Below are 26,520 nucleotides of genomic sequence, written 5' to 3'. Positions count from 1 at the left end.
ATCAAAGCAGTCATCACCGAATGAACTCTCTAATCATTCTACAGTTAGAAAGAGAACTCAACTTTTGTCTAAAGGAATGGACTTATTTCAAGAAAACTAATAATTAAAAATATAGTGAACATTCATACTGTTATCTTTTTAACTGTGTGACCACAATACCCTACTTATATTTCCAAGAGTAGAAAACTGAATCTTCAATGAAGGCATTTTTGTAGTTGTGTCAATATCTTAGACTATATTCATTTACCTTCTTTAGGCATAACCCCCCCCACCAAATAATAATTAATTACATGACTGTATGAACCTGCTTTAAACAGAATTAGACTATCGTTTCATTAGTACCGTTTAATTTGTCAGTGGTTCTCTCAAAACTTTTCACCAGTCCTGTTATGTGAAATACTTTTAATCAGAAACGGCAGTGATTGAACTACAGACCTCATACACACAAAACATGTGCACTACTACTGAGTTCTGGGTCCTCTCCAACCATTGGGAAGGTCAGTCTGACTCTTGCAAATGTATAGCAAGAAGTTCTTAGTTGCAATCATTTTATTCAAATATAACTCAAATAATTACATCCTGAGAATTTCTGAAACTCACCTTGGTCCACGGGCATTTTTCTCCAATATTTTCTTCTTTGGAACATTTCTAGTACATACCAATTTAACTCTGTATCACATTTATAATCCACTCTTCCTTGAAGGAGCTCATGGCAGAGCATGCAGATAGTTTCCCCCTACCCATTTTAGAGAACATAACTGGATCAAGGTCACCTTGTGAGCTTCATGTCCAATTGGGAAAGAAAACTGGCTACTAGTCTTGTGGCTATAGGCCACCTCCAGCCTCAGAGGCAAGATGCCTCTAAAGACCAGTTGCAAGGGAGCAACAGCAAGAGAGATGGCATGTCCTCACCTCTTGCCTGTGGGCTTCTCAGAGGCATTTGCTGGGCCACTGTGTGAAATAGGATGCTGGACTGAATGGGCCTTGGGCCTGATCCAGTAGGGCTGTTCTTAAAACCTGGTTCTCTGGTCCAAGTCTATCCACCCTACCACACTGGCTGAATACTCACTTTTCTACCCAAAGCACAGATACTAGTTTAACCCCAGTCTTCTGAGCTCTATTCCATGTAGACAAGTGTCCCTCTTTAAAGATCACGTGAGTCACTTGCTTGCTGAAACTCTTCGAAACCTATACAACAAAAGGGGGGAAAGTAAGATATTGTAGAACCTAACTGAAAAACTCTTACGACAGTACATAAAACTCTTCAGTTGTATTACAAGAATTACAAATCAGCTAAGCAAGTAATTTGCAGCTTTTAAAGTAAAACAAACTAACCAATATCTATATGGCTGACTAGTTTGTATCCAATAAGATGAAAAGTACGCTTACTTCTCAGCAGTTTGCTATACACCTAACACAAAAGTACACTTAAGTCCAGGAGCATTATGAAAAGGATCATCCTTGCTATTCCTGAGCTTTCTGTCCATCATAACAAGGAACTGCCATAGACTTCTAGGGCTTCTAACAGCTAGACTTCCACACATAGTTTTCACGGCTAACTTCTTCAGTGCCTTGGATGTTGCCAGAGACTGCGGATCAACTAACATACAGTGCAGACTTTCTTAATGAACAATGCAATGATTTACAAAAATTAGACTTTGGATCAATAACAATAAGACTTATAAAAAGCATTTATATTGCATCACTTCAGTGCCAGGAAGTCTGAAACAACTTCTCATGTTACTACTAGTCAAAAAGGCTAAAGTACCAGTACAAAAATAGCTAGGTTTCACCAAATGTATCATACTTCTTAGCAGAAACTGTCTTTATGTCTTTTGACTTATTGAACGCAGCTGGTCCCAATATGAAGTCTTGGGGAAGCAGATAATGTCCTCTGTTGTACATGTCCAATGATCTTAACATGAGGCCTGTTGAGGCTATGGGCAATGGTCCTTTGATTCACAGCTGGGACAGACTTCTTGAACAGCACAGCAGGATTGGAATGGGCAACCACCCATGGAATTAGTATTTGTAAGGTCAGTACAAGTTTCATATGCTTTCTATTTACTATTATTAATGAATTCATGCTGTTATATATACTTGCATTGCAATACTCATCATGAACTTATAAATTCAAAAGAAAATCTATAGCAAGAAAGTTGCAGCTTCAAATTAAAGAAGTAATAATCCGGCTTCCTTCAAGATGCACTACTTACTTTTGCTCCCATATCAAGAAGTTGTTGTGCGAAGGCTTTTGAGTAATTTTCTGTCCTGCTGGATGACCATACTTCGACATATGCTACAACACCTATAGCAAAGAGAGACCTATCTAAGTAACAGGAAAATACAAGAGGTGGCCCTTGTTATCCACGGTCCCAGCACCCGTGGTTTCTCATATCCACAGTCAGGCAATGGAGACCCAGTCTCATTATGCGCAGTTCAAAGAAATAGTACAAATTTACCTATCCATGGTTCCCGAGTGGCCAGAAATGACTTGTAATGTTATTTCCAGCCACCATTTTGCTGAATGGAGCCATTTTGTGCCTCTTTTATCACTAAAATAAAACAAAATAAATCCCATGATTTTTGTGGAAAATTGGTGGAATGGGTTTTTTTAGGGGGTATTGCTAGACAGCTGGAGATCTGGAACGCATGGTACAGTGCTTTATTTCTCTTATTTCTTCCTCCTCCCCGCTTTTTAAGGCTTTTTTTAAAACCTCCAAGAACCTAATTCCCCAATCCCCATAGTGTTACAGTCTTGTTATCCATGGTTTCATTATCCATGGTTGTAGGCAAGAACAGAACCCCCACAGATGAGGGCCATCTGTATTTTCTTTGGACAACCACCCTTTGAGTGCAAATCCCAACAAAGCAACAAAAAGACTTTTTAAGAGCTAGATCTTTTCATGTAGTACGTTTATATCAGGCATCTCTCCTCTCTCCCCTCCCTGAGCAAGATAGTCCTGCTAGTTCTGTGGTGGGAGTTGGAGGAAGGAGGGCCCATTCAGCATGGGGAATTGGATGGTGGCAGCTCCCCAGGCTGTGCCTGCCTCTTTTTTCCACCCCTCAGGGCAAGATGGTTCCCAGAAGCACTTTCCAAATACAGAAACTGATTTCCCCCACTGCTCACTAGTCCAGCCTCTCACCCCTTTTCTGTTATGCCCCTGACTATATCTACCCTTTCTTCACTTTCTCTGCTACATGTTGAGTTCAGGAATCTTCTCCATACTGAGCACATGCCTATTCCTTTTGTGGAAAAAGCGAGAGATCTGGACTTTCTTGAAATCTTACTCTGCAAAATAAGGTTTACTACTGTTGCTTTTGCTATTGAGCAACTAGAAGACCGATCACTATGGTTTCCATTTTGCTGATGGCCTGGCTTCCATATTTGGCACCGGGGAAGCAAAGCAGTGGCTTTGCTCTAAAAGATGGCCTGGCAGAGAGGAGAGTTTAAAAATCCAAACGGAGTTACTTTTATACAGTGCCTAAGTTACTACAACTGTTAAGTAGTCTAGTAGATTCATGTTATGTGTATTAAGACTATGCAAATGCATCCATTGCACAAGTCAATTAAGAGGAAACCTACAATTAAGCACCTTCATCTCTGTAACTGTTGTACTTACAGCTATATATGTAAAAATGAATACAAGACTATCCATATTATGAGATACATTGAGGAAAAGAGTGATAGCAATGGTGCAATAAAGGAGGGATTTAGTGGTGTTTAAAATTGAGCAAAGTGTGATAATAGGATTAAAAGGCCTTAAGTGTGACATGATATATGGACAGCAACATACACTCAGAAATGGGACATACTAACATATTAGTGTCAGTAGGGAAGCTATGCTTGTCAACAAGGGAGGACACAAGACACTTTTGTGAGAAGGTATGCTGGACAATTGGGGGGTCACGTTTGCCAACTGGGAAGCATAGCTCAGTACTCGTCAAAAGAGTAAAACAACACTTGCCAATAGGGGAACACAGGACATTGCCTACCATTACAGAAATGATGCTTGCCAATAGGAAGCACAGGATGTATTGACCAACAGGAAAGCCATGGTTGCTAACAGGGAAGCCACACTTGCTAATAAGAAAACCTGGCACAGTATTTGCCAAGGAAAACCATGCTTGCCAACAGGAGATGTTCTCCAGTAGTTTCCAAGAAGCGAGAAGTGCAAGATTAGCAAGAAGGGCATACAGTTGGCAGAAATAAGGTTCGGAAAGGGTGAGGTTTTAGATGTTTGATATATGTACTGAAGTACACAGTCTATTCACATTCAGTACAGTAGACTTGCAGAATTATTTAGGTACTAAATGTAGTGCTTTTAAACACACTAGACAAAATGGTACCCAGTTTTTGCATTAAAGTGAAGTGCTTTAAACTACTACTTATAACTTTGAGCTGATCATTTGTGTTGCAGATACAAGCCAACAAATTGATAAGTTAACTTGTGCAGCATAACAACAAACTCTAATCAAGTAACAGGATATTTATTTATTTGATGGATTTTATTCATTTAGATTTCCTAAGCAGATTACACTATCATTAAAAACACATGTTTGCAAATTACAGTCCATGTAAATGTCCTGCAAACATTGTTAAAAATCTCTTCAGGCAAAATAATTCAATTAAAGCATAAGTAAAGCTTCAGTACATATATCTAACATATAAAACCTCACTCGTGCCAATTTCTAGGACGCATTTGGGGCACACTGTCTGAAGCTGCTATGGCCAATAACAAGTAGGGGTTGCTGGTGCTGACACACTGGAAAGGGATGTGCAGTCTGGACATGCTCAGAAGCAGTCTCGATGATACTTTTCACATACTATTTCATGGCAAGCCCTATACTAATACATAGATAACTAGGAAAACTGGACGAGTTGCAAGGGAGAGAAGAAACACAGCCACAAAAGGGGGAAACGGGAGAGAAGTCACCCCAAACCATCCTTTACACTTTGGCTTAGGGGCAAGACTCGATCAGTTGCAGAGCACGTCTTATGTATGCAGAAGTCCCAGCGGACTGCTCGGGTGGCAGAGCCAGGAAACGGCTCCTCTGCCCGAGACCTTGGATTGCTCTTGCCAGCCAGAGACGACCATATTGGGCTGGATGGAAAGGAAAGGTTATGCCGTCAAGTCGATGTCGACTCCTGGCGACCACAGAGCCCTGTAGTTTTCTTGGTAGAATACAGGAGGGGTTTACAATTGGAAGATCCTTTTTCACCATCTTCTTATATCGCTGCTGCCCGATATAGGCGTTTCCCATAGTCTGGGAAACATACCAGCGGGGATTCGAACCAACATACCAGCGGGGATTCGAACCAAACTGGGTTGCTTCCCAGATGGACCTAGGCATAATACATGCCTTCCATAGGGGCAGGGGCAGACTACAGCAGCCCCACTGCTCATTCTTTCCTTCCCACTATTCCGTTCCTTCTTGAGTACCTGCTAAGACCAGCTGGGCGCAGGGACGGCCGTTGCAAGGACTCATGGCAACCAAACGGAACGAGCTCGCGAAGCACAAGAAGAAGGAAAGGAACCTCCGTTTGAAACGGCTACCTGTTTCAGACGCATGCGCAGTACGGAGTCGCGAGAGGCTTCTTTCCCGTCCTCCCCCATTCTTCTGGTACCGCCCTCATCCCATAAGAACCACAGAGATAACCAAAGGCTAGACTGACAAAACATGACTCTTTTCTTATTCTTATTTTGTAGATTCCACCCCACCCACCCCCACAGAGGGGCCCATGAAACCAGTGGAGAGAGGACTTCAAGCTCCATTTCAGGTCTTTTTTCGTGTGCCAACTGCAAATTTGGGGAAGTTTTAAATGTTTACAAGTGCTGCGTGTCTACAGGCAAGTTAATGGAGATCTAGGTGAAGTTGAGCACTGGATTAGGTTTCAATCTAGTGATTAGAGCACTGGATTAGGATGAGGGCTGGAAGGGGTTATAAAGCAGCAATTCAGATAAGGGACAGGGAGCAATGTTGCTGTAACTTGTTAGAGGGACTTTTCGTCCGAATCCAAATCACCCTCAGCTCCATTTCTAACCTACAAAATTTAACAGTGGCAGGGGCTGTCATAAGCGATTTTCTCATCCTTTTCAGTGTCTCCTATGCTCATTATGAGGACTGGAATTTCACACTAGAATTTGCCCATCTTCTGAAAGTTGAGAAGCTCGGAAAAAGGGAAACATTTTCAGATGGAAAGAGCAGGAACTCCTCTCCATGCTTCATTTGCTTTGGAGGGATGCTGCTGCCCAGTCACAGTCAGCAGTTATGTAAGAAACCCTGGCCTTTTCCAAATTCATCTTGATGGGCAGCTCTTTCTTCCGCTTCTGGAAAATGGCCTCTCCAGTGCCAGGGCTCTGTTTGGACGAGAGTCGTCCCTTAGAATTTTTACGAATTATATCTCTGTGATAAAAGACGAGAAGGATAGACCTTTCCTATCTCTATGGTGAGAGAGCTATGCCCGCGTGATGTGAAGCTGCGCACACCGGAAAAGTTCTTGTTGCCGCCGAGCCAAAAATAGCCCTCCCCTGGCTGTTGTGGTCACTACAGGGCTCTGTGTGTGGCTGCTGGTGGTTTTCTTTTTGCTAACTTTTTGCTAACATTACAGCAGCCTTTCAACAGTCAAGACTCAAAATCAGCCAGCGCGTTTAAAAGCACCAACAGCAGTCAAAATCAAGGGGCTTAAAAGCCCTTCGGTGTGCTCTGAAGTGCCTTGATCACTGATTGGCTATTGGAGTTGCGTCTCCCTCTGGAAGATAATGCAATTGAAAAGTCGGATATGTCTGCAGTGTTTGTTTTACGCTTTAACTGCTGGAAACTTAAAGGCCTCGTTTATTTGGTGTTCTGCATTTTAATATGAAATGGGCAACTCGACCCCTTGCATGTTTTGAGTGAACATTTCATTTTGCTTAATGGCATGGCACTTATGAATATATGAAAACGCCCTACTGAGTCCGGCCATGGATCTATTTAGTGCAGTGTATTTTAGAGTTAACTAGACGTGTGACTCTCTAAATAGAAGGCAGAGATCTTTCTCAACTATATAACCTAAGATCCTGTTAAATGAAGAATGTCAACGTTTGGATCTGGGGCCTTCTGCATCATGTAAAGTATTCCTTAGTATGTTAATACTGCAGCTTCCACATGACCCTTGGGCATTATAAGGGTGGGTGGGAACAGTGCAAACAATGAGACCTGACCATAACATTTTTGCAACAGTGGCATTTTACCATGCTGCGCTGGTGCAGCAATTAGTAAGTCACATTCTAAACATTGGCATGATAGCAAGTGGAGTATTAGGCTCCTACATATGAAACCCCTTGTTTGGTTTATGCAAGGGGAAAGAGAAAACTCTGGTATATTTATATTGAATTGAATACTTCCAGTTGCAAGGGTAATCTCTGGCCACTTTAAAATCTAGCTGCACAGTAGATGGCACTACAGTGCAATAATTGCAAGTATTTTACTGTGCTGCAAAATATATTTAGGATCCATTCCTGACAAAATTTTATTTTTATCCATCTTATTTTGACACAAGTATATACACTACATATATGTACATGTGGGACTCCCAGTGGTGTAGTAAAAGCATTCTCTACTAATGTCTTAATATCTTATATTTCTCTATATGCATCTTACACAGAAAGATAATTCCTTGCCTTTCAAAAACATAACTTACAAATCAACATACATTCAAATGGAAAATTATAAAATTGTAAAAGTGCATGAAAAATATTTTCAGCATTGTAATGAGATTGGTCACAGCAATGTTATACACTTTCCCCTCCAGATGTACAAGTATATATAGCAATCCCAAGTGTTGATCTACAACATGGTTTGTTACCTGTATATCTCATCCTGTAGAGCTAAGAATGGCTATCGTATAGTTCTGTGGCCATATGTCCCTAGTTTCAGTAGCACAAATGTATTTTGTGCCTTCAGACTATTCTGATACGGTCTCATAAGTGTAGTTAAAATTAGTAAGGGGCAAAAAGGTTACTTCTAAGCTTATTGTACTAAATATTTGTATCATCATTAAAAAATCAAGGCATTGCTAACTTCTAAAAATGTAACTGGGCTGTACTTATGCTATGAGACCTTTTTTATAGCAAAGGCTACAGAAAAAACAGGACACACGGTATTTATACCTCTACTGATTCAGAGCCTCCAATTTTATTATTTCTTGCTGTCCTGTAATTTAATAAATCATCCCTTCTGGATTTGACTCAGCAGCTGGTTTATTTTTGAGTACTCAGAATGCTGATAATAGGATAGTGTCATAGTCTTACCATTGTAAGGTCATACTGTAAAAATATATCTCTTTGGCATAGCATTCCCTTAAGAGTCAAATTGACAGGTGTGTATGTTGCGGGGGGAACCAGCATCATTTGGGTGAGGGAAGATTTAGTCAAGCCTCTCAGAAATGAAGCCCATAGTGAGTGGGAACCATGCTAAATTCCGGGCTAATAAACAAGAACCATTGTTATTTACAGTTGGAGAGCAAATTTATCCAAATTGCTTTCTATATAAGATCTGATAGTCTGTGTTTCGGATTCTGGTGAAATTGGGACACTGGTATAAAGTATCTTTGCAATACTCCCTGGTGGTGCAGTGGGAAGCTGGCTGTATGGCCACCAAGTGGTGCACAACTCTGTACTTCCTGTTTTATTAACTGATTTGTTACTTCTCCCCGACCTCGTCCCATCTTTTGGCCAACCAGAGATCATAGCAATAGGGTTTTTAAATTCAAATAGTTTGATGAATATGCATGATCAGACATAGTCTTGAAGGTTCATAATATCAGTTATTGATTGCCATCTTTTCTAGAGACAAACAGCATCTGTTGTGTCCAATAAGAGACGAGAAGCAGAAGCTACAGGACAACCCTGCCCCCTGCTAAGTTGGCAAAGAGGCACCTTTTAATGTGGTGATTCTCTTTATTTAGCAGGGGGAGAGTAACTGGCCCTATCCAAACCCAGCACAATCCCTCCAGTGGCTGTTAGCTTATGTTACTTTTTTAGATTCTGAGCCCTTTGGGGACAGGGTTCCATCTTATTTATTTATTATTTCTCTATGTAAACCTCCCTGAGCCATTTTTGGAAGGACGGTATAGAAATTGAATAAATAAATAATAATAATAACAACAACATAGGTCAGTGCCAACTTGAGGGGCCCTAAGGAGTGTTAGAGCTAGGACCCTGACAGCATCAGCTCTCAGCTGCAATGTTTCATAGTGACCATGGCAGGGGCGGGTAGGGTCATGAATAAAAGTGCTGGACTCTTCCCCTCTTTGTTCTTCCAGAGTTAGTCTCCATTTTGGTCTCTCCAGAGATAGCTGTTTGTTTTGGTCTCTCTCTTCAGCTATGAGCTACAGCTGAAATTAAGCTGCAGGCTTTCCCACATTCATTTGTAACCTTTTCTTTAAATAAATCCTTGTAGTTCTTCAATACTAAAGAACTGTCTCAAGACCTCTTGCTTTGCTGCTTTCTCACCAAACTGCTTTTGCTTTGCTATTTGGGGACTGAACTGCCATTCTTCCCCTACAAGGAGGATGTGACTTTCATTGGAATGGGTGCCCTAGCTCAATGGTAGAGCATCTGCGTTGCATGCAGAAGGTCCCAGGTTCAATCTCTGGTATCTCAAGGAAGGGCTGGGGGGGGGGACCCCTGTCTGGAACCCTGAAGAACTGGTATCAATCAGTTAATATAAGGCAGCTTCATGTATAACTGCATTGGAGTGCTACAGACTTGAAACCTGTATTCTCCAACCATCAGTAGATGGTGGTTTCCAACAATACTTTGCAACAAGGAAGAGGGGTTGTCCAGATTCTTCCCCTCTCATGCAGTCCCCTCTTACAATGCAACTAAAATTGGGTAACATTCTTTTTGAAGCACCCTGGGCATTGATAGAAGCTACAAGATGGATTCTCCAAAAGCTAATATGGAAGGTACAGATGTGGAATTGATGTGCTCCTGGATGCTTGGACCACAGGGTCTGATGTCCCAATTCCTGCATTTTAACTGGCTTGGGAGACTATCAAATGCCATGCCAACACGACAGTTCAGTTGGGTGAATGGGGAGGGGGCAAGTATTGGCCCACTGCCACCATGGATACCACCACATGGTTCTCCCTCCTACTTGCTCTCACCGCTGTTCCTCACCCCACTAGGGCATGCAGTTCATTTCCCCTTCCTTGCCCTCCTGAGGTGCACCTCTGTTTTCCCTTCCCGAGGCCAGCCAGGAATGCCCTATCTGTTGCTGCCTGACTTGGTGGCCACCATTGCTACCACCATTGCTGCCGAGGAATCATGGCCCGAGAATGGGGAGCACCCACCAGTTAATGGGTGGGTCTGTCATATTGTCCTTTGTCTCAGCAGCAAAATATCTTGAACCACTTGTTGAAGGAGGGGCTATATAGGTAAGATCTCCTAGATCTTTAACCACTGCCTGTGTGCTGCTTCAAAAGATTAGAATGGAAATGTAATAAGCTATGAACAGGGGCTAACTAGGGGTGCAAAGACGTAGTCTGCAGCAGTGTTCCCTGTAACAGATTCTCTTTGTTGGCTACAGTAACAGTTCCCATCATCTTCAGCTGCAATGGCCTTTGGAATCCCTGTTACAGGGAACACTGATCTGCTTGGACAAGCTCTGTGTTATATGCATTAGGAGAAAATGCAGAAAGCTTGCTTGCATAATACTTGAAAGCTTCCGTTCCAGTCCGAGCTGTCAGACAGTGTTGCTCTTGGAGGGTGGGGAAAGGGGGGATTCTCACAAGAATGGTCACTTTCCCATCCCTTGCCTCTCTACAGGCCCACCCACAGCTACAAGCAAAGCATTACCAATAATCAGGCAATCTTTCTGAAGAACTTTGAAAACAAAATCATGCTTTCAAGGTATGTTCAAAATGTGAAAAATGATAACATCCCCTTTAGGCTGTAGCTTGCCTCAAAGTGACAGACTTGGATCCAGAGAAGCATGAATGGAGTTCCACTCATATAACAGAGCAGGGTTTGACAAATCCCGGGTCCCAGGGAGCCATGGTGTTTAGAAGTTTAACCATGACACCTAGACTAGGATATTCAGAGGCGGAGTTATTTAATAGCATCTTTTATTTGTCCCAAACAGCTCTGTTTCTGGGTCTAAGTATGTTACCTGTAAAGGAGATAGAGAAGCCCATTACCCCAACTCCACAATGTCACTAAATTCTATAATTTTGACAAGTGTCCATTGTCTGACTCCTACATTTTTGACCAGGCTCCTAGATCCAAATACAATTTATCGAGGGCTGTAATTCCAGCCTCCTTCTTCCTGCTTCTTCTTCTTGTGTCCCTCAAAGCCACAGGATATGATGTTGGATTGGGAAGTAGAATCAGCATCCTATCTGTACAAGCTGCTCTTTGGATCTGACCAAAGAGGTTTTAGATTAGAATTCATTTTACATTGTGAGGGTTCAGACATGGAATATGTTTATGTGAACACTAGAGTACCTTTGCCTCAACCACAACCAGCCCCTAAACATCTGGGAATAGCGAGAAGGTCTTCCAAGTCATAAGACATGATTTCCAGGCAAGTTTGAGATGTGATATTTTTAACTGAAGAAATAGACCCTTCCTTCACTTTGAAAAATCCAAAGACTATATACATAAAAAGCTGATCAATACTTCTCATTTCAGATCTGAGACAAAAAATAAGGAATCCTATGAGCTGCAAAGACAAATCAACAGAAGAATGTTGCTGTTGAAGCAAATCCTCCCCCCACAACCCTTCTTACATAACCTTCTGATCTAGTCTGAGTTTGGAAAGTCACCTAGAAACTTAAAAGAAAACAAAGCTAGCAATTTTTGCAATTGTTTCTTTTATACTATAGGCACATTGCTTCCCCACCCCCCGCCACCCATTCCCTTCAGAAAGTAGGTTATCTGGCCAACAGAGATAAAGATCTTGTTTAGTAAATTCATGGGTAACCAAAATGATCAGCACATAAAGATTGAAGGTTTTCGTTCCTTAATGTAAAGGGGTATGACAAAAATAGGTGAAGATCTAAACTGTGGCAATGTTATTTCTTTTCTAACATCTTTATGTAAACAGCCATGCTAAAATGACATAGCTTTTTAAACTCTGAAGATGTCAAGTCTGCTTTCTCAGGGCTTGTATTTTTCCTCCTCCACTTGTACCCCTGCTAACCAGGCAAAAAGAGTCACTTTTTAAATGTGGCAATTCTCTTTATTTAGCAGAGAGCAACTGGCCATATGCACCCACAGCACAGTACCCCTACAGTGACTGTTGCTGGTGTCTGTCTTATGTTTCTTTTTAGATTGTGAGCCTGTTGGGGACAGGGATCCATCTTATTTATTATTTCTCTATGTAAACCTCTTGGGAGACTTTTGTAAAAAGTGGTATATAAATGTTGTATGTTGTGAATTTTATTTTATTTTAGCTTTTTACCTAAGGGTTATGCATCTAATTTCAGCAAGAGTATAAATTTGCATTTTTAAAAATTGTTTCTAGTCAATGACTCCCAAGTATTCATAAAGGCTGCCATGTTTTTTAACATATAGGGAACAGTTCAGATCATGCTGTGATTATTAATATGCTCAGTGACATGATGTCACACACATGTGTCTGTAATCATGTTTTGTTGCACTGTAAGACACATTGTCATTCTATAACGCTGTCTTATTTCTGGAGGATTGTATCATTAAATCTGTAAATTCAGTTGATAAAATGTCTGTGGCGATGATGCAGAAGTGAAATTTGCACAAGGGAGAAAAATAATAAAGAATGCAAAATAAATTTATGTCTATTATTTAGATGTTAACACAATCTTAAGTATTTTTACTCAGAAGTAAGTTTGACTGAATTTAGTGGGACATACTTTGTGAATATTTTTACAAAATATGTCCCACTAAACCCAGTTGTACTTATTTGTGGACTGCAACTGTTTTCAGAAACAAGGGGCTTTGTACTGTAGGAGACTTAGTCCCTACTAAGTCTTACAGTCTTAATGCTCTGGTCCTCTGCAATAAAAGAAAATAAAACTTGTTTGTTATTATTTATCATCTAGAAATCTTTACACAGTTTCCCCAACCTGTAACAAATAGTAACTTATTCTTGGCCTACATAATCATTAAGCCTGCTGCCAGCAGCAATAGCCTATTTTTAACTTTTTTGCTTTTGATTGTTGCAAACAACTAGATGGTGCTGCTCTGCTTTGCAAATGTCTAAGGCTTGCAAGATAAAATGAGGAAATAAGGCACAATCTTTTGAAAGAAATGTACAATCAGCATCACCCAGTGCATATCTACTATGCAGTTGCTCGGCTACATTTGCTAAGCCACAGTTAAAACTGCAATTTTGAAGGAAAGGTTCTGTTGCTTTGTAAAAATATTGCAATCGTTTATGCACATGGCCAGGAGGGAGGATGGGTGGGAAGAAGGCTGCGCTAAATGTACCTTCCCACTCAGACAGTACCGCAATGTTTGTGGGAAGCGCAGATGGTGCTCCCACATGATCCATGCTCTTGCATGCAGCATGGATCCCCAGAGGCCAGGACAATGTGTCTTGGCTCCACATATCCCACAATGCACTGTGCGATGAGTGTGGTGCACTGGGGGATACCCCATGAGATGGTTGCTCTAGGCACCCATCTCTGTGTGTGCTTGGGCTACAAGCAACCTGAACACACACATGATCCCGGCGCTGGGTTAAGGGCACACTCATGCCTTAACATTGGCTAAGGGCTGGGCTTTGAAGTGGGGTTAGGTGAGCAGGCAGCACTACGTGGATTTCAGTGCTGCACACAAGCAGCCTAACCCAGGCTGGGCTGCCCTAGCTTGGGTTAGGCTTCTGGTGAGAACAACCTTATTATATATTTTAGAATTAATATTTGGGAAAAACTGTCCCTGTTAGATTCACATTTCTAACTGAAAAATAAGATTTGATAAATAGTAGTACAAATAGTTCTGTTAGACAATTTGTTCTAAGGAAATTTCAGTATAATTAAAAATAATGAGACACAGACTTTCTTTGATTAGAAAAACCAGAGTGCAGCATTTTAGTATATAGCAGTAAGTGAATAAAAATATATTTTAAAAGTAAGAAATTTAGTTTTTGTGCTATACAAAAGAAAATTTAGACACCATCACATTACTATTTCAGAATCTGCTAATCACACATGCCATGTCAGAGTAATAGACATGATGAAACAGATGACAAGAAAAGTAATCTGTAGGTTTTAGAAACTCACCAGCTTTGATTCAAAGAGCTTTGAAGGAGAAAATGTATTAGTGCTGTTCCATTAACTCTTGTATAAGCACTGGCAGAAGACTTGCAGTTCAGCACCACAATGTCATGGAAGTTGTGTTCTAGTACGAGAAACATGGTGAATAAGGAAGATGCAGGTTGTAGCACATAAACTGGATTGAGCCATTAAAAATGTCTTTTAAAGCTTGTGTGAACAGAGGGATTTGTCTGAATTTGGGGTCATTCTTCTCTTCTGCTAGCCAGAAACAGCCCTTGAGTAAGACGAAGAAGCTTTCTGAGGAGCACCTTGGATCCAAGCCATTTTATTGAACTTGTCCTGTTGACAGCACTTTGTGTAAAAATGCTATGGTCTGACCAGTTCAGGGCCCCTCCACTGAAAAGGGAACAGGGCCTGGGTATTCCTTGCTATACAGCCATTCCTAGCCATAGGATTTTTTTTATTCCTAGCTATAGGAATCTTTAACTTTTGATCTTCATGCCACAAACCTACATTCCCAAAAGTATGTAAGATATGTTAGTATATGTTGTATATATGCACTAACATAAAAGTATATGTTGCACTAGAGAAATGCAACAGCCCACCTCTGTAGGGGGCAGTGGGAGAGTATTTGGACATGTAGCAGTGGTCATAAGAGTGAGCAATGCTAGCAACTACGATAGCAGTTCCCGGAAACCAATTTTTGTTGTTGCCTGTACCCAGGTCGTGGCACAAATGTCCTCCAACCAATGAGACTTTATTTTTTCCTTTATAATCGATAGCCATCTACAAAGCACTACATATACTGTTGATAAACTGGAACAGGTTTAGAGGAGGCCAACAAAGATGGCGAGGGGTCTGGAAACCAAGTCCTCCTGGGAGTGGTTAAAGGAGCTGGATATGTTTAGCCTGGAGAAGCGAAGGCTAAGGGAGTGGGTAATCTTCCGTTATCTGAAGGGATGGCACAGAGAAGAAGGAGCAGACTTCTCAGTTGCTTTAGTGGGTCCTGTTGGTTCTGATCCTTGTAATTTCCTGGTTGAAATTATTTATTTATTTATTTATTTATTTATTTATTTATTTATTTATTTATTTAATACAGTTATATACCAGCCAGGGTTTCTTAACCTTGGGCTCCCAGATGTTTTTGGACTACAACTCCCATCATCCTCAGCCACAAAAGCCATGTTTGGGGATGATGGGAGTTGTAGTCCAACAACATCTGGGGGCCAAAGGTTAAGAAACCCTGTACTAAACCATACAAAAAAGCCCCCAGGTGGTTCACAATTGGCGAGACATTAGGAAGAATTCCCTGCCTGTAAGAGCAGAGTGCAAAAGTCTGCCTCATGCAGTGGCAAGCTCTCCTTCGCTGGAGGTTTTCATAGACAGGCAGAATGGCCATCTGTCAAGGATGCTGTAGCAGTTTCCTGTACTGAGCAGGAGTTGGACTAGGACAGCTCTCAAATTCCAGCTCTTCAGTTATCCTATTGTCTCTTTCCAATAGGGAGTCACAACAGAAGTACAGGCACTATTTTTATAGTTGGATGTATATACAGAATAAAGTAGAAGATTAGAATAGAGCAGAAGATCATTGGCTGACAAAGTGGGGTCTGCGGAAATGCTCCAGGAGCTGTTGTGGAACTCCCCCAACCCTCTTGCCCTTGTGCAATAGGGTTAATACTTCCAAGCACTACTTAAGTTCCAGAAGCACTCTTACAGGGTCCTGGGATTGCAAAGCTGTTTTTGGAGTGATACCACTTTAAGTGGTGCAGTGGGGAAATGCTTGATTAACAAGCAGAAGGTTGCCGGTTCGAATTCCCACTGGTATGTTTCCTAGACTATGGGAAACACCTACATCGGGCAGCAGCAGTACAGGAAGATGCTGAAAGGCATCATCTCATACTGTGCAGGAAGAAGCAATGGTAAACTACTCCTGTAATCTACCAAAGAAAAGCACAGGGCTCTGTGGGCACCAGGAGTCAAAATCGACTTGACCGCACACTTTACCTTACCTGGAATGCACTCCATCAGAAGCTCATCTAGCCACTTCTTGGTGTTTCCGTGGCTGTTCAAATCTCATCTCTTTAGGAAAGCTTTTAATGTTCTTCATTTGACTGTACACAGATATTTAAGAACATAAAAAACAAAGCAGTGTGGTTTTATTTCGCTTCTAAAAGGATTTTTATAATTGAGCTACTGCAATTTTTAAAACTGTTTTTGTTTTCTGTATTCCATTTTCAGTGCTGCTTTAGCAGCTGAGAAACAGTACAGAAAGGCTAAATAAATCAACAAATAATAACCATGCAATTTTCGTCTGATAGACCTTGGTTCTTCCGGAACTTCAATTTTCCTTCTTCCCCTGCTGCTGTTTGCCATGTTCTTTGGCAGAGGATATTTGTTTATATATTGGGCCATGATCTTCTTGAATAACTCTCCTGAAGCATTTGCTACTTTTTGATATTAGAGTTGTTATTTTTTAATTCAGGCTGAAATCATAGGCACACTTTCCTATGAGTAAGCTCTATTGAACACAATGAGACTTCTAAGTAAACATGCATAAGACTGCACCATTAATTAATCATATGAGTTTCAACAGGGGCATAGCAAGGTTGGAATGGACCCCGAGACAAGAAGTGGATAGGTCCCTGACCCCCCTGACCTATCCCCCACCCCCACCCCAGTGTCTTCGCTTCAGAAGAACAGAAAGAACATCGTGAAAAACAAAACATTCTTGGCATGCTTTTCTCTCACTCCTATGCAAATAATATCACATACTCCCTACACATGCCAACACTTTCACACATACTTGTGTGAGCACATTTCCCTGGCTCAGAAACATTTTAACATATATACTTACTACAATTAAAGAAGTGCCCCTTTAGTTAAGGTAAGCAGCACACACACACAAAGTTCCACCATTATAAGCCTCAAAATTCTATTGCTTTTAAATATAAAAATTGTTGAGCTATTAAGTTGAAACTTGGTATGTGTGATCTACTTGATGAAGTTTACAAGTGTGCCTAATTTCAAGATCTGATAAAAACTGCCACAGCTACAGAAAGTTAAGAAGTGCTGGAAATTGACCCCCTTTTGTCCAAACCTTATCCAGGTGTTTGTTTATTTATCATATTTGTATATCGCCCAAAATGCAAGTCTCTGGGCGGTTTACAACAAAACAATAAAAAGATCAAAACATTACAATAATTTTAAGATTTAAAATAAAGTTAAAACTATTGAAAACCATTAAACTATTAAAATGGTATCTAACTGAAAGCCTGGGTGAACAAATGTGTCTTGACTGCCTTTTTAAAAGTTGTAAGAGATGGGGAGACTCTTATTTCAGCAGGGAGTGCATTCCAAAGCCATGGGGCAGCAACGGAGAAGGCCCATCCCCAAGTAGCCACCAGACGAGCTGGTGGCAACTGCAGATGAACTTCTCCTGATTATCTCAATGGGCAGTGGGGCACATAGCGAAGAAGACATTCTCTTACATACCCATGCCCCAAGCTGTTTAGGGCTTTATAGGTTATAACCAAGACCTTGTATTTTGCCCAGAAACTTACTGGCTGCCAGTGTAGATCTTTTTGGATAGGAGTGATATAGTCCCTCTGCGACGGCCCAGAGACCAACCTGGCTGCCGCATTCTGGACTAAGTGCAGTTTCCAGACTATGTACAAAGGCAGCCCCACATAGAGTGCATTGCAGCAATTCAGTCTGGAGGTGACCAGCAGATGTACTACTCTTCTGAGGTCATTTATCTCAAGAAATGGATGCAACTGGTGTATCAGCCGAAGCTGATTCTGGCCATTGCCTCAACCTGGGATACAAGGGAGAGGTTTGTGTCCAGAATGAAGCACTCCCAGACTGCATACGTGTTCCTTCTGGAGAAGTGTGATCCCACCCAGAACAGGCAGATGAAAATCATCTCCCAAGTTCTGACTCAGCACAATAAGTATTTCCGTCTTATCTGGATTCAGTCTCAGTTTGTTTTCCCTCATCCAGCCCATCACCACCTCCAGGCAGGCATTTAGGGAGATTATGCCTCCTCCTGATGATGTTGACATGGAGAAAAAGATTTGAGTGTCATCAACATATTGATAACACGCTCACCAAATCTCCTGATGATCTCTCTTGGCAGTTTCATGTGGATGTTAAAGAACATTGGAGTTGTTTCATATAGATGTTAAACAACATTTGCAACATATGCTAATGCAATGATACAAACTGTGACTTGCCCTTCATGCACCCACACTTTTCCTTGGTCTTTGAGGCCCAAATCTAGATGGTGAGGATGTTATTTACCTGATTAGCTTGCACGACAGGTTCAACAAATGGGAGGAGTCCTTTTCTAGCACTCTTCATCATCCTTATCCTGACCCAACAGAAAGAAGGTTTTATGGTGCACTCCAGTAAAGACACTCCAGAAAATACCATCCTGAGTTTGTTCCAAGCTCAGGAAGAAAGAGGATCATCTGATAACCTATTATTGGCTTGCCTCCATTCTGTAAGGGCTTATAGAAGATGCTAAAGACTGTAGCGTTATCTATGGTCTCAGAGACTATAAAAGATGCTAGAATCACTAATGCCTTCTATAGTCTATGGTCCATTCCAGTTGTTTTTAAAGCCTCAGCCAGTTTATGGAGCACCAAAGGGTAAGAATGAGAAGGATAATGCTGCTCTGGCAGGTGAATGGGGGTCACATGGTATCCCAGGCAGGGAGACTTGCCCTGGCACTCCAAGAGTGAATCACACTACCTGGCCCTAGGATCTCCCCTAAGAACAGCCCCGCTGGATCAGGCCCAAGGCTCATCTATTCCAGCATCCTGTTTCACACAGTGGCCCACCAGATGCCTCTGGGAAGTCCACAGGCAATTCCTGAGGGCATGACCTCTCTCCTACTGTTACTCCACTGGAACTGGTATTTAGAGGCATCTTGCCTCTGAGGCTGGAGGTGCCTATAGCCCACAGACTAGTTGCAATTGACAGACTTGTCCATGAATCTTTCTAAACCCCTCTTAAAGCCATACAGGCTCTTGGCTGTCACCTCATCTTGTGGCAGAGAATTCCATAGGCTGATTATACGTTGTGTGAAAAAGTACTTCCTTTTGTCAGTCCTAAATTTCTTGGCAATCGATTTCATGGGATGACCCCTGGTTCTAATCTTATGCAAGAGGGAGAAAAATTCTTCTTGTTCCACTCTCTCTACACCATGCATGCTTTTATAGACCTCTATCATGTCTCCCCCAGTTGTCTTTTTTCTAACCTAACAAGCCCCAGGTGTTGTTGTTGGGGACACCCTGATCCCAACATTAAACCCAGAGTTACCAACCCAGAATTATATGGAATCCAGACCTGTGTCTGATTCCATTTTATTAAGGAATCAATTAATGCCTGAATTCAGATGAACTGACCAGTACGTGACTTGCCTCATGTACCAATGGTAATTGCTCTGTGAAGGAAGAGGCAATCCAGCATTGTATTCTCAGTGTTTGTGAAATGGGTACTCAAAAGAGACACAATGGCCAAGCTTGGTCTCCTGTCCAAATACTAAAATTTAAATTGCTATCAGATAATGTCTCTGGGAAGCTAGGAGCTGAGCTTGCATTTCTGCTTATAGAAAAGCTCACACCAGTCATGGGTGATTGCTCTGCTATCCAGTGAATTGTCTGGAATTGCCAGGGGGAAATCCTGTCTTTCTCTGAAGGAATATCTGCTATGTAAAAATTAGAAGCATTATTTATACCCTATTGTTGTATTTAGAATTCCACCCTAGATAGATGTACACAAAAGAAAATGATTTAATTATTGTCTCACACCTATCACTTCGATTCTTCTTTTGCTAACACCTTTTAACACTCTCGGGGTGGGGGGTAGGGGGGAACCAGGCGCCAGAAATCTGGGGATAAGAAAAGATGCCAGTTTGCAAGCTCAAAGATGCAGATTTGCTTTGGGCAAATTTCTTTTCATAGAAGAATTTTTGCTTTTATTAGTAATAGAAATAGAACAGGTTACATCTCTGAGATCGACATAGTCATACATGAATAAGAGCAATGACTTATACACAGCAAAGAAAACAAGAAAAAATAACACAGTAATAGTATTTAAGTATTCTTAAATGAATAAAGATAATCTATAAGAAAAAAAAGGGTAGGTCTAAAAAACTAAATCTAATCGTCGGAGAAAAAATGGAACTTAAACCTCCCACAGAACACTCCCCCTGGACTTAATCAAATGATTCAGAACAAGAATAATCAATGGAGAAGAAAATGAAAATGAAAAAACACTAGTTCTGCCATTTTAAAAAAGGTGTATGTATGGTAAACACAAAACCACATATCCACCAATATTCTATAATCAAGATTCCCATCTTGTCTGATACAGGTATACAAAACGTCATAATAAAATGAATGGCAGAAATCAGTTAAACTTTCGGTAGTCCTCCTCTTCATTAAAAAACAAACAAACAAAACAAACAAACAAACAAACAAAAAACAACCCAAAGCTCAATAGAACAATCTCTGCCCCAAACAGCAGCTAACAGGAGATGGAACTCAGAGCCTGGACTGAGCTAATATCCTGAACTAATATCAATAATTAAAAGACAATATCCAGAGGATAACTGCAAATTGTCACCTTTTTGTGATCCAGGAAGGATGATGATATTTTGAATAGACTCTATGGAGATCAAAGGTAGAAACAACTATAAGAATTGAGCTCAGTGAACAAAGGGCTAGCAAGCTTTGCCTAACCAGCAGATCTTTGCTCAAGAACGATCCTTGAGTTTGCTACTCTAAGCCGCTGGGCTAAAGCAGGGAGAAGGGACTGTCTGTGACCTCTGCTGTGCAGTGAGAAGTCAAGACTCCCCCCAGCCATGATGCTCTTGCTCCCCACTTTGCTCTGAGCATCTGCCATCAGACTGCTTGAAGCTTGCATCGCTCCCCAGGCTCCTGTTCTCCAGCACCAGCGTTTCTCCTCCATCTGAAGCCTTACCACTCTCAAGCCTCAGACCCTGGTAATATGCTGCTTCTACAGCCTTGGATCCCTCTTTCCTTCCCCCTTCTTCCCCTCCACTAACTCCTGATTTCCCCAACCATACCACTCCTGCATCTTCCTTACCTCCCCGCCTTCCATCTATATCTGAATTATGTTAGACTCTAGGAAGATTTAATACACACACACACACACGATAGTTAGGAGCACTGGGTTGATGTTGCTAGCCATGATTGAAATATTGTTAGTAGTTCAGATTGATTGTTCTGTTCTCCGCTCAGGTAGATCGATACTGTTGTTCTTCAAGACTCAATAAAGCCCATTGAATTGTTTGAAGTATTTTGGGTTTTCTTTGTTCTACCTCCATGCCCAGACTATACATGGTCACTGTATAAAGGACTGGTCACTTTGTGATACTGGTGAAACCAGCCTAATTTCATATGCTAGCTCCGGAGCATATCTAGTATACAAATCAGGCTTAGTTCACAACGTAGCCTTTCCTCATAAGGAAGTTCTCCCTTTCTCTCTTCCAAACTCGATTTTCAGGTCCCTCACAACGGCTTTACTTTGATCATCTCCTGCTCCCCATCTCTTCATGGAAACACAGTCTTCAGATATATTGTGTTACACTTACTCGAGCGGCCAATATTCAATACTTGATTATTGTATATCTTATTTATATTTTTAATAAAGCATTTCTTTTTGCTGACAAATCCTAGCCACCCAATTCTGTTTGCTCCCTGGGATTCTTTACAGTAATACTTCACTATCTGGATCCGATCGAAAGTTACACATGCTTGTTGATATGGTATTAATTAATATGGGCACAGGAGGATAGCTGCCTGCTTTTCTGACTGGTTGGAGTTGGCTGCATTCACTTCTATATAGAAATGCTCAGAACAGTATGTGCATATATTGTACCAAGACTATAGGTGTGCATTGATCATAATTTGTGACTAGAGCTTATCTCTTATCATTTAGAATAAAATGTTTGTTGAGAGAGTATGAGCATTTGAGAGGGCCTGTATCCAAGTGAATAGTTGTACAGTCATAGACACAAAAACATATACATTTATACAGACACTGTAAAAATGTAATGTCTGAATGCCTTGGTGTGACTCGACCTGTCAGGTTACGCTGAGAGATAGTGTGACTAGCCATGTTCACCCAACAAGTTACAAGGTGAGGAGAGATTTGAACATCTCTGCACTACTCGTGTGACATTAACACTATACTATGCTAGCTCTTTTTAATTTCAATAGTGATTGATAGTGCAAAACCAATCAGGCTATCTGTTTTCCAAATGCAAGACCATCCTATATAATAAAATGCTTGGGTCCCTGCGTCCGTGTCTCGGTACCTACGTCCGTGTCTCTGGCAGGCGAATTGCGCAGTTGTGGCAGCGCCCAAAATGGCCACCGTGCCGAAGTTTGAAAGCCCGAACGGGCCACTAGCACTGAAAATGAAGGCCGCCGGGGGGAGGGGGAACCTCCGCGCACCCCCCGCCGCCCCAAGGAACACCCCCCATAGGGAGAAGGTACCTGCGTCTGTGTCTGACACGCCCCTGAGCGCTGCCTCAACCCGCCTCCCAAGAAGAAGGGAGAGAGAAGGTGGCGGGCCTGGGAGGCGGTGGGCCCGGCCGGAGCCGCGGGCTCGGCTGGAAGAGGCGGTGGGCCCGGCCAGGAGGAGGCGGAGGGAAAGACCAGAGAAGGTGGCCCGGCCCGGGGGAAGGCGGCCCGGCCCGGGGGGAAGGCGGAGGAGGCCGGAGCCGTGGGCTCAGCCGGAAGAGGCGGTGGACCCGGCCGGGAGGAGTCGGGGGGAGAGGCCGGGGAAGGCGGCCCGGCCCGGGGGAAGCGGGCCCGGGGGGAAGCCGGAGGAGGGGGCAGGCCCAGCTGAAGGAGGCAGCGGGGGAAGCCGGGCAGTGGGCCTGGCCGGAGCCGCGGGCGGCGGTGCAGAGCAGAGCCCAACTAGAGCGCCCGTTATTGTAACGGGCCTAATGTGACTAGTTCTTTGATAAAGCTAATGCTAATGTTTGAGGACATTTTGTGAGTAGCTTAACTATGAGTAACCTAGTTGACAGTACAATCCTATGCATGGTTACTTACAGTTGTGCAGTACAATCCTAAACCTGTTTACTCAGAAGTGCCACTATGTTCAGTGGGGTTTATTCTCAGTCCTTAGGCTGCAATCTTACTTGGGGCTTGCTTCTGAGTAACCATACATAGGTTGGGGCTGCTAAAATGCTTGTTATGGGAGGGGGGAAAGATGCTTTTAAAAAACCCTTTATTTCAATCTGAACATTTTTAAAATGTAACTAGCTGACCCCGCACAGAGCATCTGTGCAACAGTACACTCCCCCCACTTTCTGCCCCAGTCTCCATATTCTGTCTTCCCACCCCAATCTCTCCTGCCCTCCTCAGCCCCACCTCCTGCCCCAGTCTCTCCTGCCCCAGTCCCTCCTGCCCCAATCTCTCCTGCCCCCCTGCCCTACTTCATGCCCCAGTGTCTCCTGCCCTCCCCCATATCCTGCCCCAGTCTGTCTTGCCCCACTCTCCTGCCCTCCCTACCCCACCTCCTGCCCCAGTCTCTCCTGCCTTTCCCATCCCACCTCCTGCCCCAGTCTCCCCTACCCTCCCCTGCCCCACCTCCTGCCCTCACCCACCCCTTCTCCTGCCCCAGTTTCTCTTGCCCTCCCCTACCTCCTGCCCCACCTCCTGTTGACCCCACACAGAGCCTCTCACCTCACCAGGCGGTGGGCCGCCATTTGCATCCGGTGCTTGTCAGCCCGAAGGCGCCTCTCCTCTTTGCTTGTCGTCCCTCAGCCAGTCAACCGTTCACCTCCCTCAGCCGCGACCCCTTTGGAGGAGACTGGCATACCACCTCCTGGCATACGCTCCTCCCTCCCACCCTTGCTCGTGTCTCCCCCTCTGGGCCCACCACTGGTCACGGCTGCAGCGGGCGCAGAGCTTGCCACATCCCAACGCATCCCCCTGGTCCGTCTACAGGAATTAATAATATAGAAGATAGATACTGTAAGATTTTAAAGAGCATTCTGCTTCTGATTTTAACTGTAGAACCAAGGAACTGAATGAAAGGTCTTATTCAGTCAAGTTTATTATTATTTAATTTATGTACATTTTTATTTGCCATCTGTCTTCTCTGTATCCTTTTACTTACTAATTTTATTATTTTTTTCTAAAACGAATGATTGCAGAGGTTTTCCTTCATTTGATCACAGCTTACCAAGGCAATTCTTCTTCAGATCACAGAAAAAAGTGAAAAAGAAAACCCCAAACAAGAGGAATCCTTTTAATACAAGGATAGAACAAATATCTTTCTCAGCACAAAGAGCATAAAGGGAATGCCTAATCTTTTCTCAACATAACCTTCCTTATATTCAAGACATTTACATATAGAAAAATGCTTTTGCAAATGAAACAAATTTAGCTCTGAGTTGTTGTCTAAAAACACTTAGGGCTAAACTAGCAATTATTTGGGAGATTTGTGATTGGATTTTCGGTCTTAAGGCAGCCATGTGTGGGAGTGGGGATGGGGTAATATGGATTAGAGCTGTAGCAGAGGCGATGGGGATAGGAACATAGGAAACTGCCATATACTGAGTCAGACCTTTGGTCTATCTAGCTCAGTATTGTCTTCACAGACTGGCAGCAGCTTCTCCAAGGTTGCAGGCAGGAATCTCTCTCAGCCCTATCTTGGAGAAGCCAGGGAGAGAACTTGGAACCTTCTGCTCTTCCCAGAGTGGCTCCATCCCCTGAGGGGAATATCTTACAGTCCTCACACATCAAGTCTCTCATTCAGATGCAACCAGGGCAGGTCCTGCTTAGCTATGGGGACAACTCATGCTTGCTACCACAAGACCAGCTCTCCTCTAACACTTTATCTCCCTACTAGTCACATTAGGCCCGTTACAATAACAGGCGCTCTAGTCAGGCTCTGCTCTGCACCGCCGCCCACGGCTCCGGCCGGGCTCACTGCCCGGCTTCCCCTGCCATCTCCTTCAGCTGGGACCGCCGCCTCCTCCGGCTTCCCCCCGGGCCGGGCCGCCTTCCCCCGCCTTCCCCCGGGCCGGGCCGCCTTCCCCGGCCTCTCCCCCCGAATCCTCCTGGCCCGGTCCACCGCCTCTTCTGGCTGAGCCCGCGGCTCTGGCCTCCGCCTTCCCCCGGGTCGGGCCACCTTCTCTGGTCTCTTCCTTCGCCTCCTCCTGGCCGGGCTCACTGCCTCTTCCGGCTGAGCCCGCGGCTCCGGCTGGGCCCACCGCCTCCCGGGCCCACCGCCTTCTCTCTCCCATCTTCTTGGGAGGCGGGTTGAGGCAGCACTCAGGGGCATGTCAGACACGGACGCAGGTACCTTCTCCCCTACGGGGGGTGTTCCTTGGGGCGGGGGGGGGGCGCGGAGGTTCCCCCTCCCCCCTCCGGTGGCCTTCATTTTCAGTGCTAGTGGCCTGTTTGGGCTTTCAAACTTCGGCACGGTGGCCATTTGGGGCGCCACCGCGCCTGCGCAATTTGCCTGCCAGAGACACGGATGCAGGTACTGAGACATGGACGCAGGGACCCAAGCATTTTATTATATAGGATCTAACACTAACACTTTATCTAACACTTTATCTCCCTATGCTGCGGTCCCGATCCAAATTAGGGATGTGCACAAACCTGTTTGGGGGGGGAGGGTGCACTTACCCCTCTGTACACTTCCCCCCACCAGTGCCTGGTATTTTACAGGTCCTATAGGGCGGCAGTGTACTTCCCTGCCACCCCTTTTGCTCTTCAACCGGAAGTGGCCAGAAGTAGCTTGAATGCTTGCGCACGTCGTGCTTGCGCACGTTGGGCGTGTGCGTGCATGTTGCACTCATGCATGTCAGGCAGGCGCGTGGCACTTGTGTGCCTGGTGGGCACACGCACGCCAGCTACTTCTGGCCACTTCCGGCCGAAGAGCAAACGGGGCAGCAGGGAAGTACATCGCCGCTCCATGGGACCTGTAAAATACCAGGCGCTGGTGGGGAAAAAGTGGAGGGAGGGGTAAATGCACCCTCTTTTGCTCTTAAAGTGAGACACTCCCCACCATCGAGCCACCCGCGCCTGGTTCCATGCACATCCCTAATCTAAATAACTCCCAGAAATGCTGTTTACTGCAGTGAGAGAAGCATACAGACAGTCACATGGTGCTTGTGTGTTTTCTCCCCCATGACTAATCTGCTGCAAAGGGCAGGGAGATCAGGGATCAGGGCTGCAGCACAGTGTTGGGCATTGAAGGCCAAACCTAAATTGCCC

General features: G+C 43.5%; 1 protein-coding gene and 1 long non-coding RNA gene across 16 annotated transcripts in view; one reads left to right on the top strand and one right to left on the bottom strand.

Annotated features, from left to right (window-relative positions):
- MCPH1 (microcephalin 1) overlaps positions 1-24,090 on the bottom strand; it is a 193,583-nt gene extending 169,493 nt beyond the window's left edge. For 6 of the 15 annotated variants that reach the window (XM_053286308.1, XM_053286309.1, XM_053286307.1 and 3 more), the window contains exons 1-3: positions 5,306-5,424; positions 2,217-2,308; positions 1,070-1,188 (exon numbers count right to left, since the gene is read on the bottom strand). In XM_053286308.1, coding sequence (XP_053142283.1) covers positions 1,070-1,188; positions 2,217-2,308; positions 5,306-5,408 — 314 coding nt within the window. In that variant the 5' untranslated portion in view covers positions 5,409-5,424. Of the gene's footprint in view, positions 1-1,069; positions 1,189-2,216; positions 2,309-2,462; positions 2,515-5,281; positions 5,667-6,050; positions 6,368-6,435; positions 6,459-14,251; positions 14,370-16,254; positions 16,357-18,544; positions 18,615-23,973 lie in introns of those variants that run through there. The other 9 variants (XM_053286315.1, XM_053286316.1, XM_053286319.1 and 6 more) reach the window with 9 other exon arrangements.
- LOC128340749 (uncharacterized) lies at positions 5,592-12,798 on the top strand. The gene is made up of 3 exons (XR_008313931.1): positions 5,592-5,782; positions 10,815-10,898; positions 11,679-12,798. It is a non-coding gene; the product is annotated as an uncharacterized LOC128340749 (long non-coding RNA).
- Positions 24,091-26,520: the final 2,430 nt, after the last annotated feature.

This window comes from Hemicordylus capensis, chromosome 1 (genome assembly GCF_027244095.1).
Source record: "Hemicordylus capensis ecotype Gifberg chromosome 1, rHemCap1.1.pri, whole genome shotgun sequence".
Lineage (NCBI taxonomy): Eukaryota > Metazoa > Chordata > Lepidosauria > Squamata > Cordylidae > Hemicordylus > Hemicordylus capensis.
This window is presented reverse-complemented; position numbering and strand designations above follow the sequence as displayed.